Source organism: Agrilus planipennis, unplaced genomic scaffold (assembly GCF_000699045.2).
Source record: "Agrilus planipennis isolate EAB-ADULT unplaced genomic scaffold, Apla_2.0 scaffold36, whole genome shotgun sequence".
NCBI classification, from domain to species: Eukaryota; Metazoa; Arthropoda; class Insecta; order Coleoptera; family Buprestidae; genus Agrilus; species Agrilus planipennis.
Genome location: NW_020438956.1, coordinates 390,021 through 409,764, shown reverse-complemented (window position 1 = coordinate 409,764; position 19,744 = coordinate 390,021). Strand labels below are relative to the sequence as shown.

General features: G+C 33.0%; 1 protein-coding gene across 1 annotated transcript in view; it reads left to right on the top strand.

Moving 5' to 3' along the window:
- LOC108733978 (ras-related protein Rap1-like) overlaps positions 1 to 19,744 on the top strand; it is a 30,528-nt gene that overhangs the window by 7,653 nt on the left and 3,131 nt on the right. Inside the window, exons 4-5 of the mRNA XM_018465345.1 lie at positions 6,297 to 6,388; positions 7,107 to 7,299. Of these exons, the coding sequence (XP_018320847.1) occupies positions 6,297 to 6,388; positions 7,107 to 7,299 (285 nt within the window). The remainder of the gene's footprint in view (positions 1 to 6,296; positions 6,389 to 7,106; positions 7,300 to 19,744) is intronic.

Genomic DNA, 19,744 nt, shown 5'->3' with positions numbered 1-19,744 from the left:
CAAGGGACGGATGGTAAACGATTAGGTAGGCCCACGTGTATATATATCTACTCAATTAACGCATTACATATTCGATATTTCGCTAGAGTACGAATAAAATTAACGTATCGTACTTTTGTTGTAACAGATACTTATAAGGTACGACTGCGTTTTGCTGGTTAGTTAGTTCTACAATCACAATCTTGTAGAGGTATCATTACACTTAAGGGGGAAGGACCAATATTTTATAAACTAAACAATTTACTTTTGCAAAAGGTTTCGCTCGCGGATACATATTTTGAAACTTTTTTCGTAATATAACAAAAGCATATCCGACCTTCTACATATTTAATTAATTTTTATGTTGGACTTTCGGATATTATAGCTTAGAAACCTAACCCTGCTTTCACACGGACGGTTTTCTAACGGCAACCGTGCCGTGCCGTGCCGTAATTTCATTTTGCTTTGCGTTCACACTGCACACGGTTTTTCACTTCGGGTTTACTTTTGTTTTGATACGTGACCAAAATGAACGAAAGAAAAAAACGCATGTTGTTACTAATGATATGGCATAACCGCAGAAAAACACAAAAAACAAGAAGATTTTGGATTCATCCGCTACTTGAAAACAGACAATTGATGGGTGAATTTGTAACATTATTTCATGAGCTACGAGAGGATGGCTCCAAATTTTTTAATTATTTTCGAATTAGGGATTACTGGAAAGTACAAGTAATAAAAGTTATTGATAGCGATAGAATTGAGTACAAAACAATTTGAATACACTGTTCCCAATATTTTCACAGATAATAATAATAATAGAAAGACAGTTACAAAAGAATTCGAGTAGAAATATTTACAAAAGGGTGTAATATAATGTTTAGTCAAATATATGTTTTAAATTAAATATAGTGGTGTTATTATCCGCCACACTATATAATTTCTTCTGTTAACTGCACAATTCAGAGAGAGAAACGATCCTGAAAACAATTTTTGCCGTGTGAACACACGGCACGTGTGAATACTTCTATACACTTGCTTGTCTCACTGTTGCCTTGCACGGCTACGGCGCCATGCCGTGCTGCGACGGCAGCCGTGTACGGCTCGGCAGCAAACCGTTGCCGTGCACGTGCCTGTGTAACCCTGAAGATGCCTTATAATTGAAGCAAAACGTAGGTTGTTCGTCTCGTATAATTAAAACCCTTTGACCCATACGGATAGCTTGATTTCTTACTTTTTGTTTTTTTACTGTTTAATGAAATTTTATTTAACATATGCTAATGCTGACTCTAATGTGATAAGCTTGCAGCGAACATTCGCAAAATGAGAAACACGAAGTGGCGCAAAACATTCTCAAATTTAAAGTTCCCGTAACTTTATGAAGCATAACGAGCAACTGTAAATTTACGAGGGCAATTATGTAAGAATGAACAGCTTAATCTGCTATTTCACACCCCAAACTGTTAATTGAAGTGGCAGTATACTTTAATCCTTTAATATAATTAATGTATTTTATCTTTTTGGTAACTGATGATTTTTAAATCGGAAATCGTCAAAGATACTTCTAAAATGGCTGCCACAATTATCTCAGACAGCAAGGGACATACAGAAATTAAGCATGATATTTACAGTAACCTGTACTATTTTTCAGGAATAAGCGAAAGTTTTCGAAAGAACTACTTTAAAGGAATTATTTTCTAAACTCTCCTATTTTTGAAAATAGTTACTGAAATTATAATTATAAAAAATTGGTATTATTAGATAATTTTCTTAACTTTTTTGACAAACGATAGCAAACATTCTATAGGGTTTGTAGTTTGTTGTCTGAGAGACTTTCCATCAAGACGGTAATGCAAAATCCTTTAAGAGATATTATTAATACTTATAAATTACTTCAGAGATATTTTTACGATAGATAATATATTTACATTTAGTTGAGGATATTGTGCTTTCATATAATAAATTTTTCAAAACATGAATTGCGAAGATACTGCCTGTCAAATTTTGATTTGATTAAATACAGAAACTCATCCGTAACACATGGTCGAATTATAAACTGATTCTGTTTTTTTGCGTATTTTGAGCTAAAGAAAAATACAGTATTCTAAAACTGATCTGATTACTTTACAAGGAGTATGTGGCGGTATCATCTTCCTTTTTGAACATATTAATCCTTAATGAGTATTACAAGTAAAAAAAATAAAAATAGTACCATATACACTTCATCACATAAAAAAAATCGAGGACCACATAAAATTAAAATAAGTCATCAAAAAATACATGTGTGAGATTTTACAAGGATTACCTTTACTTATACATATATGTATATCTTCTTAGCTTTATAATATTTAATTTTTGAGTTCAAAATAGGTCAAAGATGAGCCCTTATGAAGACATCTCTATACTTTGTTTCGTTTCTCTAGCGATGTGACCTTTACTTTGACCGGCGCAAAGTAGAAAAGAACAGCACTAGGCCAGAAAAGAAAGGAGACAACTCTAGGCCAAACTCTTAACCGATGAGGAACGTATACTCCGTACACTACTGCACGGAAAAATTGACCATTTTATCCACTAAAAATTGCATTGCTCAAATGTGCTGTTATTGATATCAATTACTACTGAAAATATCAACGAGATGTTTATTTTTATTTGAAGACATATTAAAGGCTTTAACGCTTGTTTCGACTCGCACTACTATCATGATTGAACAAAACTTTTGACAGGTACTGTATGAAAAAGTATGTTTAATAAACAAGTGGCGAGAGTATAATGAGCTTTTTTCTCCCTACCTACGATTTTGCCAGCGTGCATCCAAGACATTGGAAGGGGCACATCTCTAGAGAAAGTAAATGAAGTATACCTTTGCCATTTAATTTCTATTTCTTTTATGATGTGTATCTTATTATTACTTTTTAAAGCTGAAACTAGATCGTCTCTCTGTACAGCTATAAAGGTAAACCGATTGTAACAAATACTTAGAATGAACACAGACAATTAGTGAAAAAATTCTTGACATTTCTTTGACTACTAAAATTCCGTCATTTCCTCGGTTTTATGGAAGGAGATTGCCACACTGCCTACGTGTCCGTTGCCATTAATTTATGACATTTATTCAAAAATTTTATGCAGGACTGGTCCTTGCTCGGCAATGTCTTCGTAACAAAGTTACAGCCGCATAATAACTTTTCTTTGATCGTGTCATCATTGTGGACACACATAGTTATTATCCTTTAACCCCTAAAGAAAATTAATTTCCTCTATATAATGCAACATCAAATTGATAAGATAAAAAGATCAATGTCTAGTTTAAGTACTACAATAGAAAAGATTATTCTCAAAAAGGTCAGAAATTTGTGGGAATCCCTTCCTTCATAACAGCCTAAATCCGCTTCATTGTCCCAGCTAAAGTAAGGTTGGTAGAAAATCAGGAATTTTTCAAACACTTTGTTTCTACAAACCTTACATTTTAACTGCATTCGTTTCAAACATAATAGGAGACTTTGTGTGCACGCTTGGGCAATATCTCCCAAGATATTCAACAATGACATTAAATATATATTTCCAATTACATTTGCCATTTTCTTCTAATATCTCACATATCTGTGGAAAAATAAGAAAGAAAACACAGTTTCAATTTCGGTCGAGTTGAAACTTTGTCTGAACTTTGCCTTTAAAGTCGATACTTTCTGCATCGATACCGACGCCCTTTCTCGGAACCCATTAGCTTTTCACGGCTCTTAGGAGGATACAATCTGTCAAAAATAAAACGTGAATAACTGAACGAACGTAACTAGAATAAATTACAGAGACCTTGTCACCTCTTATCCTTTTCCGCAGAGATTTTCTTTTAACCATAAAATCATCTTTTAATGGCTAAATTTGTATTTATTAATAATTCCCGAATAATATCTCGTAAATTTTCACGAAGATCAAACAAAAAAAAGTTAGTGAATGTTCTCCGACGATTAGAGGCAGTTTTAAAATAAATGGTACAACAGAAACAATTTCGAAATTTCCCTAACTTGTAAATGCACCTACTTTTAAGTTCTATGAATTCTCCCTTTTTACTTGTAGCAACATTAATAAAATTAATATTAAAAATTTTGTATCATCTTCTAAATAATTTGATGAGAATACTTTTCTGAGGTATTAAGAAATTGTAGTCAGTTTTAATGTTTGTTTAAACCAAAGATCATTCGGAATTATTGCACAGATTTGGTTAGCTTAGACAAATGTATATTGGTCATTAAGACAACTAACTTTTTAAATCAAGTTATTTTTTTCTATTGTTTAGAAACGGAACCGAGGACATATAAGCATGGCTGCCGTATGCGCGCACCAATCACGGTGATGACCGCCTATGGCCAGACTCTTGTTATTAAGTGACTCCAGTTTACATCATCAGCAGTTTTGTAATTAGCGACTGGTTATGAACCGGTTAGATGTTATGGTTTTTGTATGCTAGATTTCTGATCCAATGGGACTTGTACAAACTCTTGTACAAACTACAGTGGGTGGATCGGTTTGCGAGTTTCGATGATTTAGGGAGCCGGACCATAGGTTCAACCGTAATGGGGGGGGGGGGTTTTCTTAAAGAAAAACCAGACTAAGACAAGTCCCTAAAAGAGAGCGGAAGCTCTTGCAATAGTCAGGGTGGCAGAGATCACGAAGATCGGTATGGTACAATATTGCGATGTAGAAGAAAACGGGAAACCATCACATTATGATTCCAAGTAAAACGTACGTCACAAATTAAATGATGGCGTCCTCTGGGGTAATAGAGGCAGAAACGGGAGTTAAAAGGAATAGAGGCAGACCTGGATTAGCTTACTGTAAATAGTTAAAGATGTGGATTCTTATAGTTTTAGGGAAATGCGAAGATTAGCTCAGGAAAGGAAAGAGTGAGGGTGCGTGTCCAACCAGTCATAGGACTGACGACCTCAGGATGATGACGTATGCTAGATTTATTTGAAACTATTGCTTGCAAAGCGGTTATCTAGTCGTAAGGATATAAAAATAAGGATAATGCCTAGTTCGCTCCGATATAGCTGTTTTTAATTAGGGTTAAAATTTTTGGTATGTCGAATTCCCTCCTAATTATACATCAATTGCCTCCCAACGGTGACGGACCTTGAGTGCTAATTGCCACTATAAAGTCATAAAGAGTTGTTTAAATAATACAGCCTCACATCACATATTAATCTTAATATTATTTATATATTATGGACACCACAATAACAATAATAACTTTATCAGACTACCCTTCTATTGGTCAAATACAAGACAAACTAAAACTAATAAAGTTTTTCTGGATGATTGCATCAGAAAGCTAGACGCACACGAATTTCCAAAAACTGAATTTGTTAAGGTAGTGGGAAACCATTTTAAAATTAAATAAATAAACATTTCATAACTGATATGTGTTTTCTTTCTGAAATTATTTTATCTTTAATTTACTGAAGTGCACTATAAATATATATTTATTTTCAATAAATAAAATCGGTAAGTAGTCGTTAACTAAATTATCGGAGCTGATACGAACGGGAGGGAACTCGGCTAGTACCCGGGAAGGAATTCGACTATCTATATTTTAACCAAAACTACCTACGGGAGGGAATTCGGCATCACCGAAAAATAACGCTATATTGAAGCAGTTTTTTGGATTTTCCGGCTAATTTTTCGCTTTCACGTCTAATTATCCAATGGTGTATATATTTGTTAGATATTTTTCCCATGTCAACTTCAAAGGTGTGACATTTTGATTGACAACTAGACAATTGACACTGGAAACATGGTGATTCGAAATTCGTTTTAAAGATTTCGGAGTATGCGAATTAAAATTCCTAATCTGATTTTCGATAGAAACAGACACAAAAATTATTTCTCAAATAAATATTCCTTGGTCTGTAAAAAATTGCCACTTATACCTATTTTAATGTAAAATGTCTGAGATTATTAACGAATTATTAATATTAATGTACTGTGTTGCAACATTAAGAAACAACCTCAAGTTAGTGAAGGAAATTAAGAAACAATATAACGAAACTGGTTATTCTAGTTAATTAATATTTTACAGGTGATTAATAGATCTCAAATAAACTAATCATTTTTTAAAATTTTTAGTTTTAAATACGGCCCTGTTCAATGTTTCGAAATTCGACAATTACGTGTAAGGTACACTGTGTCATAGATAGGTACTCCTACATAGTTTTTTTCCTAATTTTCTTACTTAGAAAATGTTTTTGCTTGTGGCAACCTAATAAAATTCATTTCAAGTGCTTTATTATCGTTTTAATATAATTCTCTTTTTGTTCCAGATGACGAATTTGGGGAAAGAACTGTTTCTGTTCTTTTAGACGGAGAAGAATCAGAAATGATATTTATTGATCACCCTGCTTCAGAAATGTCGGTAAGTACTTTTTTCTCACCGTCAGTCTCACTTTTTTCTTCTTCCCCTTTCACTTACTTTGTTAACGGGATGTCAATAATGACGGAATTTTTTTTATTTCTTTCAATTTGCTTATTTAGAAATGATGCTTTTGCGCATACTCTGTTAGATATTATTTATTGTAACGATATATAAAAACATTACAAGAAATACATTTTTCTGTAATGTATTAACAAACACATTTTTGGTAATTAATTACAAATTAATTTTACGTAAAATTAATCGAATAATGTGATATTACATCATCAATTTTATCATTAAACAATGATAAGTACATACTTCAAGTCTTCATCTTTTAGTTATCCTTTAATTGCTCTTTTCATATTCCTTAACATTTTCCTGACTTTAAGAAAACTTATTTTCTGATAGGTACATATTTTCAAACTTACTCAAAAAATGGTACTTCACAAATGCGAAATGTTTTGGTAAACTTGAATGATTAAAAATTAGTTTAACTTCTATAGATTTATAGTAAAAAATTTAGTTCAAAACTATGATTTATAAAATTAGATAAATTTCATAAAAATTAAAACTTTTAGGTTACCTTAAATACAATTAAATGGGTAAATAATAAATATTCAAGTCATATATTTTAGTGTGCAAATAAGTATTTGGAAATATTTTAAAATTTGCGGCCCATAATTATTCATTGAATAACAGCACAATTTTTTTTTGACAGGTTGAAAACGCTTTGAGTACCTACGAACCCCATGCCTGTGTCTGTGTTTATTCAGTCGACTCAAAGCCAAGCTTTCAACACGTAGAAGAAATTCTAAATTACCTCTGGCGGGAAGGCTTCACGCAAGATAAAAGTGTGATCGTCGTTGGGAACAAGTCAGATTTAGCCAGGTCGAGGGTCATTTCGCAAAACGGTTAGTAGAGGTAATTTAGAATGACATGAACCTTTGGTTCTTGGTTGCGCAGTAAAAAAAATTGGGTCCGTTTCTACATTTGTGCCTCTCAAAACTTATCACATTTTTTCTGAGACTTCATCCTTGATTACTTACGGCAAATGGTTAAAATCAATAGAATAACAGTCCAGTCAATGCCCTACTAGAATTTTGAGGGGGTGCAGGTAGGATCCATAAGTGGGTAGCCACACTACCTCTTGTGGGCCCCATGAGGTTGCCCTCTAGGGCAAGGAAGGGGCATGCATATAACGCCTTACCGCATTTGCGTATCATCAGGAATGACGCATGTGGCCCACGGGGAGAAAAATTATTGCTACCCCATTAAAAATTTTTGGAAAAATTAATGAAAAAAGTACAATATATACATAAGAGGATAGCGCAGGGTCGTGTCGCCTTTAATAAAAAGAAGTCACTTCTATGCTCGCGAACGGTTAATTTAGAAATTCGAACAAGGTTGTTAAAGGTGTATGTTTGTAGCACGGCGTTGTATGGGTGCGAAACATGGACAGTGGGAGCGGCGGAAAAGAAAAGGTTAGAAGCGTTCGAAATGTGGTGTTATAGGCGGATGATGAGGATATCGTGGGTAGAAAAGGTTAGAAATGAAGAGGTATTGGAAAGAATAGGAGAACAGAGGACTCTATGGAAGTCAATAAAAAATAGGCGAGATAGGTTGGTAGGACACCTTCTCGGATATGAAGGTAGAGGTAGACCTAGATTAGCTTACTCTTCGCAAATAGTTAAGGATGTGGGCTGTTCTAGTTTTAGGGAAATGCGAAGTTTAGCTCAGGATAGGAAAGAGTGGAGGTACGTGTCCAACCAGTCTTAGGACTGATGACCTTATGATAATGATACATATATCACTTATTTGTAAAATTTGTTTGCTCTTAAATAAGACTGAATGTTTTTCGGCTGTTTAAATTGCAATCGTTTTACTGTTGTTTGACCTGATGCGTCTGGTTTCAGTTGTCTTATAATATATCAAGAAGTACCCTTATTGGCTCTTTGCAAATGTAAAAGATTTCATTGAAACGCCGACATAATTGGGCAAGGGAATTATTACTATTATTATAAGTTTTTCTATTTGACCTAGAGTATTTTCCTCATGGAGCCCCTATAAGGCAATCCTCATTTAAGTATCACCGCTATTTTTGGTGGAATTTTCATGAGGAATCTACGGGGAAATCCCTATATTAGCATGACCCTCATTAGCCACATGAGGCCGGTACGCTACATGGAGCATAGCCCCTATAAATTTTAGTCGGGTGTTTACGAAAAGTTCAATATGGATACGATAAAGCCCGCGCCTCTCGCGCATCTGTAGACTCATGTCTTTCTAAACTACCCAAACCATAAGGCATGAAAATTTATCGCACCTAGAGTACACTCAGTGGTGTTTCCTTGACGATTCGCACCGATTGCGCGAACCAGTAAATATAACGTGACACGAAACAACCCGGAGTAAAACGTGAACTAGAAAGAGAAGAAAATATGCACATTATTGTACATAATATGTTTTATATATTATACGCGTAACAGTAAGTGTAGGAAAATGTGGTGGTCTGTTTTCGATTTCTCCTTAGAGGATTCTTGGCCAAAGCAAGGCATATGCACGGAGAGAAGTAGGTTCAATGTTTATTACATTTTTTTAAATATCTCAGCCATCCTGGCTATTCTCACTCTCTCCCCTGACTTCTAAAATTTTATGAAGATTGGAAAAACTTTGGCGGTTGTTGTAGAGCAAACAAAATAGTTACACGACACTCTAGTTGTCCGAAGCACTTTTCGGTAACAAGGTTACCTTCTTTAGGGAAATTTTAACGAACTAAAAGCTTTTTATTAGCTAAAACTAAAAGAAAACATCACTAGGTACACTTCGGATAAATTAGTTGTTAATTTACCCATCCAACGTAATTGTTCACTTTATATGTACAAGAATTAATGCACATATAACAAAAGAGAATTAAGTTTTTGGTTACTAATTTATCGAAATAACCAAATGCAGTTTGCCATTTCAAACTTAGTAGATAGTTCTTATCAGTACACTAAACGTAGTGTGTATAAATTACCGAGGAAATCGAACTTAATCTACTCAGGCATTTATAAGATAAAGAATAGGAAATGGTACAAATAAAAGTAATAAGAGAAATTTAAAGTTGCAGTAAATTTTGGCGAGTTTGTCTATGTTCAATAATATTACATACAGTAGGTCGTCATCATCGTCATAGGGACGTCAGTCCTAAGACTGATTGGACAAACACATCCAGTCATCCCTGCTCTGAGCTAATCTTCGCATTTCCCTTAAACTTCAAATAAATAAATAAATATTTACCGCTAGTACTTTTTACTTTACAGTCTTTGACATAGTCTGCTGAAACTTCATTTAAGTTAAGAAGAGAATAGGTTTTATACTAATCAATATTTAAGACCTCTTCATTGACAACAAGGTCAAGGGCCTCCAAAACGGTTAAAATTTATATAACCTTGACTTTAAAACGGAACATTTAACTCGTAACCTTATAGGGTCTCATCATCTTTCACCATTTTCAGTAGACACCTAGTACATTTTCATGGTTATCTTTAATATTTTTTGATATTTTAAAAAATTAACTATTATACTTTGTTTGCAAAAACATTTTTATGCTTTAGAAATCTCAGTAGCTCCGAAACAGTCGGAAATTATTTATAAATTTAAGAATATGAAAAATTAATTAATTATGTTATTTTATCTTCAAATTAACTTGATCCGAATTTATCCAAACGTTTCTAGTAGACGGTAACGCATTGTAAATAATGAATACTGTACCTACTGACCAAATGAAAGTATTTAGTAAGCAATAAAACTTTTTTTTATAAACAATCACGTTCAATTTATTGTACACTAATATTTTCATGGTTTTCTTTTTCTGGAATTTGAATGTACAAATTGGTTTATTTTATACTGTTGCTGCTAATTTTGTTATCCACAACTTATAAGTTCTCTATCAGCAATAATTTATCGAAGCCGCCAGATGTGAATCGCAATTTCGAACTTATTAGTTATCATCAGCATACCGTAGCTTTAGTATCTTTATCTAACAAGAGGAAGCGCTGTTTCTCCTCACGTTGAAGTGAAATGTATTCAGATGTATTCTCGTTTATCGGAAGAAGAAAAAACAGATTGTATTCGCAATGGCCTAGCGAATTTACATAATTCTTTCGGAAAGTGTCAACATAAAGTATAACAAAAATCACGAATTTTCCTCGTCAGTATCTCCCGCTCTTCCATAAAAAAACGATAAAAATGTACACAGAATTTTTACAATATTTACTTAGGAAACAACTCAGAAAATGCTGAATAAGTTCAAACATCTTACCCGTGTATTTTTTTTTTTTCGAAAGAAAGTAGAAATCAATATTATACATATATTCCATATAATAAGCGAAAGTTAAAATTAACAATTACTTTCATAAAGGATATTGCTTCATAATTAAAAATAACGTTACGTACGTATATGCTATAAAATGATGGATAGAATAATGGCGTTATATATAGAAATAGCTGGAATAATAAGAATAAGAGGAAAGGAAACAAGAAAATTATGGATGAAAAAAAAGTGTAAGAGAAGGGTGAAAATTGAGTGCGAATGTATTCAACATATATTTATTTACGCGTGACTTCGAGAAAAATTTGATCAAAGTAAGGGAAGATGGGAAAGGAGGAAAATTTGGTCCCTTTCATATGCGGATGATATTGCCTTATTGAATACAAATCATAGTGTATTGTTAGAAGTGATAAGGGTTCTAGAAAAAAAGTATTTAAAAACGAAACGATTGGAGTTGAATGTTAGTAGGACAATGTAGGTATACATATTTGGGGTATGTAATGAGGGAGAGTACTAGTAATAAAATGCATACGTAAATGCACAAATTGCCAAGGCGAATGCCTTATCGGGGAGTATATAAGGTAATATAGGGTAAAAAATTGTATAAAAACGATTGAGATAGGATGAAAAGATTGTTTGATGAAATGGTTAGAAGTATTGCCTTTTTTTAGGGAGGAAGTATGAGAGTGGAAAGTGCAAAAACAAGTTGAGAACTTATATAAAGTGGGTTCATAATTTGAATAGATTATTTGATTAGAAGAGAGTTAAAATGTGGAAAAATGGTAGAGGAAAAAAGGTGGTTAAATATGATGTGAAATTGGAAAAATGAACGGAGGGAGATACAAGAAAGGAGGCATGGAAAAAGAGAATATTATAAATTGGTGTAAAAACTAGATACAATAAAGAATAGGAGGACGCTTTAGAGGAGTTAAAGTTAAATCAGAAGCAATTAAATGATTCTACGAGGAAGAATGTGTGCAGGAAAAATGAAAATAAGATGTAGGGAGATAATAAGATAGGGAGTATAATCTGAGAAAAATTCACAAGTAGAAGTATGTGGAATGCGTGAAATCGGCCAATTGACATTGATACTATAGTGAGCCAGAGCAGGTGATATGGAAGAAACATTTGGGCGTAATAGTAAGGTTTAGGGTAGGTAATGAAATAAGGGTGTGTAAGTATTACATGAAGAGGTAAGAAGGATATGTAGATTGTAGAATATGTGAATAATGTGAGTAAAGTTTGATGCGTGTGCTGGAGGGATGCGATGAATGTAAGGGTTAGGATGAAAGCAAAAGAATCATAAATTGATGTGGAGACCGACTAGTTCTATTAGAAGAGATTTTTGAAATTAGAAAGCAATGAAATAAGTTAGAAGGGGGAGAAATAAAATTCAATAAATTTAAGAAGAATGAAGTAGAAGAATAATTTGTGAAAGGGAAATTGAAATTTTGATGCAAGTTTTGGAGGATGTGTTGAGAAGAAGGTAATAGATGAACGTAGATACAGGATAAATGATAGTGACAATAGGGTAGAGAAGTTGAGGGGAATCTTCAAAACACAAAGGGATGGAAGGAAACCTATGGTGTATTTATTGAAAAGTATAAGGAGAAGCGATTATTGTTTAAATTTAATTAAATGTTTTTTTTTAAATATTTAAGTGTTCACATTTAAATTGAAAATAAAACTTATGTAGGTAGGTGCCTTTTCTGAATTAAAAATGGTTGTATTGAATAACGAAAATGAGTTCTAAATTTAGCCTTCACCTACGTGCTACTGTTAGTTTATTCACTAACAGAACTAGTCAAAACTAACAATTTTCATAATGAAAATAGTGGATTTTGTGTACTAAGCCGTATTACTTCAGAGTTGATTTTTGATTGAAGGTATAATTAAAACTAAAATATGGACAACAGGATTATAGTTTGTCACTAATGTATGCTATACATTAGAATTAAACTGTACCATTACCTACTAAAAACCACAATAAGTATTTATATATATAGTTTATCACGTAGCTTCGACTTTTATGTAATATAATTCCATCGTGATAACCACAAAAACTAAGGGAAATCTGTCATTGACAGGACTGAGAAGGGGCAAGTACCAAAGCTTAGAAGGGTTTTTTTTGCGAGTGTCATTTTCAGCGATCTCTAAGACGTCGGGTTTTTCCCGAAGTTTAGCTCGTCAATAGCATTTTTCTTGCTGATAAAAAATTGATGAAGCAGTTGACAGTCTTAATACAATAGCATGAAACTGCTTCTATGCTGAGGTATGTCTGAAAAACTTATTTTTCAGATATACCCATTAACAATTTATTACCGACATAAATAATATAAAGAACTTTTACTAGTATTATGATAATAAACTATTTCATAGGCCTTCTTGTTTCAATAGGAAAATAATATGAAATACTAATGTGAATAAATAATAATATAATAAGACGCGACAGCGTGCACAGAAATAATACTTAACATAAAAAACGAATTTATACAGGCTAATACGCATGGTGACGCATTTAAAACTTTGCATTTTTTTTCGGAATACCCTATTTTATTTATTTTCAAGAAAGGGATCATGGATGTAAGATCATCCTTGTAAAGGGGATGGCAACTCCTTCAAGAATCTTAAATGGACGAGTGGTCAAATAAAGCATCATTTTAATGGTACAGTGTAAACTCTTTATAACGTCACTCGATTAAACGACAAACTCCTTAAAACGTCGAAATTGTTTGACTTTGGTTGGTTTACATTACACTCTATATAGCGTCACGCTCACTCTATTTAACGACAACAATGCGGCATTATAAATCATTGAGCAGTATTTTCTGAGTTGCCGAAATAGATAAGAACTGCAGCTGTGTACGTTGTTGAAGAAGACGATCCTGTCCCTCCACCAAGCATCAAACAAGCACTTGATGCAGCGAAACTATTGAAAGAATACTTTCTATATAATTAAATTGATCCAGCAGTATCTCAAGATATGAATAAGATACGTAACAAAAAACAATTAAAATATTGGAGCAGCAAAAACATCAGACGAAAATAACAGGCTATACGCAATGTATGAATAATAATGTTCGTGTGCAAAATGTGTACTATATTGGTAAATGCATATTATTATATAATAGTAAAATAATATCTTTTATTTCTCTCCATTTAACGACCAGTCTTTATAACGCCGTAAAATGTTCAGTCCCTTAAGTGTCGTTATATAGAGTTCACAGTGTATTTCAATTCTTTTCTCAAACATGTTCACATTTTCATATTCTGCAGTATAATTAATGCGAAAACCCGCAATAAATTGAATTTAAATTTTTAATCGACATCCCGATAAGAACGACAGGCAGGTCTACGAAAAAAAATTTGATATCTAAATTCATGAAGACTGGATCTGCCTATCAAACAACATGAAAAACGACATATTATCACTAACGAAGATGCAGAAGATTGCAATTTGAGAACATAAATTGGATCCTACATTAAGCACCACAAAATTAGAATCTACTTCAGGAATTCTAAGTAGAAATCCTCAAATGATCGTAAAGAAACATCGATTCTATCCTTAGAAGATTCATCTCATGCAGCAGCTTAATGAAAATGGTCCAAATTATCGCATACAATTATGTGAGGATATCAGTGGAATAACTACGAGCAATCCCAGTTTATTACATTCGATATGCTTCTCTGACAAATGAACTTCTTTCTTAATGGCTACCGTAACGAACATAATTGCAAATATTGGAGTGATTTGAGTTCTAAAATTATGAGAGAACAGCATTCGCAGTACCCAGAAAAATTGAATGCATTCTGGGAAATAGTAGACATTCTGGTCCACTTTTTAGGGCATAATTTAACAGCAACAGACCGCTTGTTATTTAATAACCAGAATGATGAAATTATATTCCGTACTACAAAGTCCGCAGCGGACGACTCAGTTCGCATGGACAGTCCGCGCCTTCTAGTTGACTGAACCCAAGTAGGTTAATTTTGTAAAACTGCTAAGCATTAGAAAAAAAACAGAAATAAATGCTAAACGTTAAAAATTAGATGAAAAATAAATGTTTCACTATTTTTTAAAATCGCAAAAATTACTAAATTCATTACTAAATTTTAACAAAACAAAATGATCGTTAAATATTAAAAATCAGATTCCCTATTTTAAGAGTGTATGATTAGGCATTTCAAAATCAGTAAAAATAAATGGATAATCTATTCCATTGTTCATCGGAAAGGCTCTTGAGATGTATTGAGTTGCATATTAAAAACTTCACAAAGTAAAATTGTCAGTATTGAATAAAAATCATAATTGAAGTACCACCTAGTACTGGTTTTCTATAGTATTTAACCGAATATTCTTAGGCGCCCTTACGATTATGTTGTAGGATTGTACTACAATGTTTTTAGGGTGATTAGAAGCATTTAAAATGATCATTCCATTCATAAGGATTTTTATTGGATGTTGCATATGAAATTGAAAAATGAGAGACGAAAGTCTTTCGACCCTTATCAGTCTATCATACTTAATTGTTAAATTATCTAAAACGAATGGAAATACACAAATGACAAGGACGGTATTGTTTCTATTTTAAATTATCAGTATAAGAAATTGCAATCGACTTAAATTTTGATTGGTTCGGATGAAATACTAAAACATCTTCACGTTTAGATATTAAAATTATTTTTTAAGACACAAATTGACCGCATTGTAATAGTAGATCATAATAGATCAAATAATTAAAAATAAACCATAAAATAAAATTTTTGTGACCACAAAATAAACATTCAACGTGACCTGATAATGAGTTCAGGTTCTTTTAATTCGAACAAATTCTTAGTTTGTGTTCACAAAAATGGTTTATCTGTAATTATTTTGTCCATCACAGTATATTTTTACAATCTGATTAACTTGTGTGTTAATAAGTAATTTTAATTTATAAACTTTAAGATATTTTAATTTTTCACGAGCCAGTCATGTGGATATCCAAAATGTAAGGTCAGTTACAATTTCTTATGCTGATAATTTAAAATAGAAACAATATTGTTCTTGACATTTATGTATTTCCTATTATTTATTATTGATCATTTAACAAGCAACATAGACTGATAACGAGTCGCAAAGTTTTGGTGATCGAAACGTAGCATCCAATAAAAATCCTTTGGAATGGAAAGATCGATTTAAATTCTTCAGTTATAACCACTTCTATTTTTCTTATTCTCTTCTGTTTTAATAATAAGAAAATGTCAATTTAACATAAAAATGAATAGACTTACCTATATGAGTAATACAATGCATACGACAGCTCTTATTCATACGTCTTAAACGATATCGATACGAGTTACCGAAATTAAATTAAAACGATCACCAACCACATTTTCCTAACCTTCAATAAAACACGCCCGAACCACGCTACACGCCTCGACCATACTGATCAACTCTGCCGACAAACGTATCCCCTCTTTTTAATACCACAGTGTTAGAGATGTTGCAATTACATAAACGCCACCTCCAGCTTTTTACTCATTTTTCCTCAAGAAAGCTATTTATAGTAACAAAAAAAAACTTGTATTACACCGAACACTTATTTGAAACGAATTTAAAAAATTAAGAGATTGAAATCCTAACTTCTGAAATAAAAGTGAAAGTTACAGAGAGAAATAAGAAAATTAAATGAATGAAATAATACTCTTTCCAAATAAAAACACTTTACATTTTAAAATATTTCATTCGATTTATTACGCAACGTTAGACAATAATATTAATTTTGCTAACAATCATACTTACAAAGTATTTGTGTNTAAACAAAGCAAAGACATTCCCCACTCCCACCCCCTTGATGCTTACCCAATACTTGAATGGCCCCTTAGGTATAGGTAAATTGTTCAGAAAATTGTTACAATTATTATAATAATGCAAATATATTTTCCGATAGAAAATCAGAAGCTAAGTATTTGTATTTTTATTTGAATTCTATTAGATAAGCGAGTGCTTATATAGTGCCCTAGGATATTTTTTTAAATTATTTAATTATTGAAAAAAAATTATATATTTGTTATACATAAATAGAACTCAAAAGAATTTGTATTTGTTTCTTAAATACTTCATGAATATTTGTATTTATATTCAAATAATATATGAAGTAAGAGTATTTGTATATATTTGTATTTGAAGGAGTTATTTTTTACAAGTTTGCCAACAAGGTAAACAATATTGACTGCAATCTGAAGACAAGTATCTCTGTTGTAGTAATTTGAATAAGCAATTGCAATTACCGATATGTTTCTATATCCCAACATTGTACAAATTGTTGTACGACCGAAGTTATTATTGAATCTGCTGCTTTCTCATCTGCGGTAGGTATAGCCGGGTAAACCTGGTCACAGCCTCACAACCAATAGTGAAGACAAATTTTGGTGCATCGATTTATTTTCTATGTATAGGGTTGTTCGGAAAGTCATTTCGTTTTTTTTTTGTGGAAATGAAAGACAGTTTTCGTATAATAAACATATACTTTATTAAATTATACATTGACCGTTCTGGTCCAACACCTTTTGCCATCTTTCTGGTAGTAGCATAATTCCACGCTCATAAAATTTTTGGTCTTTGCTGGCAAAAAACTGATCGAGGAGGTTTTTGACCTCCTCATTTGAGGTGAAGGTTTTACCGTCTAAAAAATTTTGGAGTGACCGGAACAAATAATAATCCGATGGTGCCAGGTCTGGAGAATATGGTGGGTGTAGCATTGTATCCCATTCAAGCTGTAAAAGCTTTTGGCGAGTGACCAAACTTGTGTGAGGTCTCGCGTTGTCTTGGTGAAACACTACACCTTTCCTGTTAATTAGTTCTGACCTTTTCTGTTGAAGTGCATCATTCAGTTTGTCCAGCTGATGACAGTAGACTTCCGAATTAATCGTTGTGTTATCCGGTAAAAGCTCAAAAAAAAACGATTCCTTTAAAATCCCACCAAACAGACAGCATCACCTTTTTTTGGTGAATATCGGCTTTGGAAATGGTTTGAGCCGGTTCATCTTTTTTGCTCCATGACCTCTTGCGTTTGACGTTGTTGTATACAACCCATTTTTCGTCCCCAGTGATGATGCGCTTCAAAAACGGATCATTTTCTTGACGTTTGAGAAGCGAATCGCAGACGTCAATGTGGCGACACAGATTTCTCTCTGTGAGAACATGGGGAACCCATACATCGAGCTTCGAGGATAATCCCAGGCCTTTCAAGTGGTCATAAACTGTTGAATTTGATAAATTTAACCTCAATCCGATCTCACGTGTTGTTATTCGCCGGTTCACATCAACTAATGCCTTTATCGCGTCTTTATCAGCTTCCACCGGCTTTCCCGAACGTGGTGCATCTTCGACATCAAAATTGCCGGATCGAAATTTAGCGAACCAGTTCTGGCACTGGCGTACTCTCAACACACCTTCTCCATACACATCAGTCAATTTCTTTCTGGCTTGAGCAGCATTTTTACCCTTTCTGTAGTAAAACAGTAAGATATGTCGAAAATGCTGCTTATCGCTCTCCATATTTAAAAGGGCACCAACCAAAAACTACTGCGTAGAATTAATTGGAATTTTTCACACACAAGCCTTGCTATATGAGCTCTCAAAGCATATAAAAATTATACGGCTTAAATGTGAAGTTGGGTGTAAAAGAATACAATTAAATCCTCTGTTGGGAAAAAACGAAATGACTTTCCGAACAACTCTATATATTACTAAAGTATTTTATATACTTAAGTATTACGCTTTTATTTGCATTTTACTCTATAATTTTAAAACAATGACTTCCCTTAAAGTTCCATTCCAGTGTGAACGTATTATGATTTATTTTATAGAGATGTAAAACGCGGAATGTTTGTCAAGAAAAATGGTTTATGCTGAATTACTAATTTTACGTTTTTAGAAAATGAGAAAACCTACATAATCATAAAAAAATTCAAATGAAAAAAGGCAGATTTCATCTTTATCACGTCAACTTTAACCTTTTTATAAAAGGTAAAAGACGATCTTCGCATGAACTATAAAAGTGTCGTAAAAACACATTTCAAATGTGTATACGTACTCAAATGATAATTTAAGTTAAAATAAACCTTACCTAATGAAATACTGAAACGCGTAAACACACATCAAGAAACGTGCTGATATTAAAAAAAAGCTACACGAAAAAATAAAGAGGACTGAAAAATGAAATATCGATTTGATATTCAATTTTCTTTCGGCAATCCTTCTTTGATTGATGTTATTGCATTTGTTTCTGATTAAACATATTTTCAATTTAAAATGTACTACCACCTGTTCGATCAGGAAATAAATAGGGAAAGCAGTAACATGTAGGTACGCATATACTGTATAGGGTGAAATCCAGGAGCCTCATGAGGGTTATGTAGTATGATAACCTTCCACCCCATTTCATTAAGAAGGTTTCGGTTTTCAGTTACATGGGCTTGTTTCAATGAAATGGGAGTTAAAAGATTATCGCCCAAAAAGACTTCACAAAGAGAGTCATAAAAGGTGTTAATTGAGCTCTGACAGAACGTTACAGGATGTCACAAATTTTTCCTGAATCCCCTACATTAACAGGGTTCGAGAATGTTTTAGAATTTTCTAGAAGGTTCGAGAACGTTCACAAATAATAAGTAATTTTCCTTAAACGTAGGAAAGCAATAGAGTTGCCAGGTCCGATTTGTTTTAAATCGGGGCAGAAGGTAAAACAAATCGGGATTTAGGGTTGTAGATCGGGACAAACAAAAAAAACAACGTTTTTTAAATAAAACTTCGCAACTAACATTGCAAGTAGGACTATGCCAGAATTTAATCCTACATAATAATAGTCAGACTTGTTGGACTAGTAGAAATTTAAAAATAGGTAATGCGTAATTTTTCATGATTCTAATAATAATGGGTTTTTAATAAATTTATTGATTTATCGGGACATTTAGCGTCCCGATCAGGTGCAAATCGGGACGCGTCCTCAGACCCTGAAAATCGGGACGTCCCGCGCAAATCGGGACACCTGGCAACCCTA